Source organism: Cucurbita maxima, unplaced genomic scaffold (assembly GCF_002738345.1).
Source record: "Cucurbita maxima cultivar Rimu unplaced genomic scaffold, Cmax_1.0 Cma_Scf00002, whole genome shotgun sequence".
In the NCBI taxonomy this organism is placed as follows: Eukaryota; Viridiplantae; Streptophyta; class Magnoliopsida; order Cucurbitales; family Cucurbitaceae; genus Cucurbita; species Cucurbita maxima.
The window spans coordinates 4,559,933-4,561,028 of record NW_019272018.1 but is presented as its reverse complement, the minus strand read 5'-3'; the positions used below and the strand labels follow the sequence as shown (position 1 = coordinate 4,561,028).

Genomic DNA, 1,096 nt, shown 5'->3' with positions numbered 1-1,096 from the left:
TTTCAAAAAAAAAAAAAAAAAAAAAAAAATTATAGTAATGACTTATGTATTAAAATCATAACTTTATGTGACGTATTCAAAAAAACCCACTAGTTATTTATTTATTAATATCACGCCATAAATATTATAGCAAAAAATTGGATTATGTTAATTGATTATACAAAAACTAAATTGTTTTTCCATTTACTTTGGTGTTTGCTTATTTACTAACAAAAACTAAACTCAAATAAACTTTTGTTATGGTAGCTGAGCATGATACTGAACGAGTCCTTACGATTGTACCCTCCGACGGTGGCTACGATTCGACGTGCAAAGACAGTCGTCGAGCTAAGAGGGCGGATGATCCCACGGGGGACAGAGTTCTTAATCCCAATTCTAGCGGTTCATCATGATCAAAATATTTGGGGGAATGATGCGAGCGAGTTCAATCCAGGGCGATTCTCAGAAGGCGTGGGCCACGCTGGAAACCATCCAGCCGGGTTCATTCCATTTGGACATGGTCTTCGTGCTTGCATTGGCAAGAACTTGGCTCTTCTGCAAGCAAAGTTGGCAATAGCAATCATAGTTCAACGATTCTCATTTCGATTGGCTCCTTCTTACCAGCATGCACCAGCAGTGTTGATGCTTTTGTATCCGCAATACGGAGCTCCGGTTGTTTTTCAAAAGATAGTAGAGACCCGAAGGGATTAAGGATGAAAGAGGTTTGGGTGGGTATTTGATCCTTGTCCTTGGTACACTAACCCCACAGTGTTGCAAGTTTATTATGAATATGTACGAGTAAAATGGCTAACATATTGGTGTCCATTTGAAGTATTGATGGGTTTGCATTAATTGGTAAAGAATGAGCATAAAATGATAGCAAAAAAACAAGTAAAAAGATTGATATGGAAGCCAGTTAAGATTGAGAGGCCCTATGCGCAAAAAAAGACAGAGCTTTCCCAGAAGGAAAAAAAAGGAAAAAAACAAACAGAAAGGAGCAAATTACTCCATGACTGCGCTTCCCTTGTCACCTTACTAGCATGCATTCTCTCTGGGAAACCTCATTTCCTTTATGTCTTCCAAGAAAAACCTCACCATTTCATGGAAATTTCTAACC

The 1,096-nt window shown here is 38.2% G+C and overlaps 1 protein-coding gene across 1 annotated transcript in view; it reads left to right on the top strand.

Moving 5' to 3' along the window:
• LOC111499208 (cytochrome P450 734A1-like) overlaps positions 1-804 on the top strand; it is a 2,519-nt gene extending 1,715 nt beyond the window's left edge. Inside the window, exon 5 of the mRNA XM_023150725.1 lies at positions 247-804. Within this exon, the coding sequence (XP_023006493.1) occupies positions 247-690 (444 nt within the window). The 3' untranslated portion in view covers positions 691-804. The remainder of the gene's footprint in view (positions 1-246) is intronic.
• Positions 805-1,096: the final 292 nt, after the last annotated feature.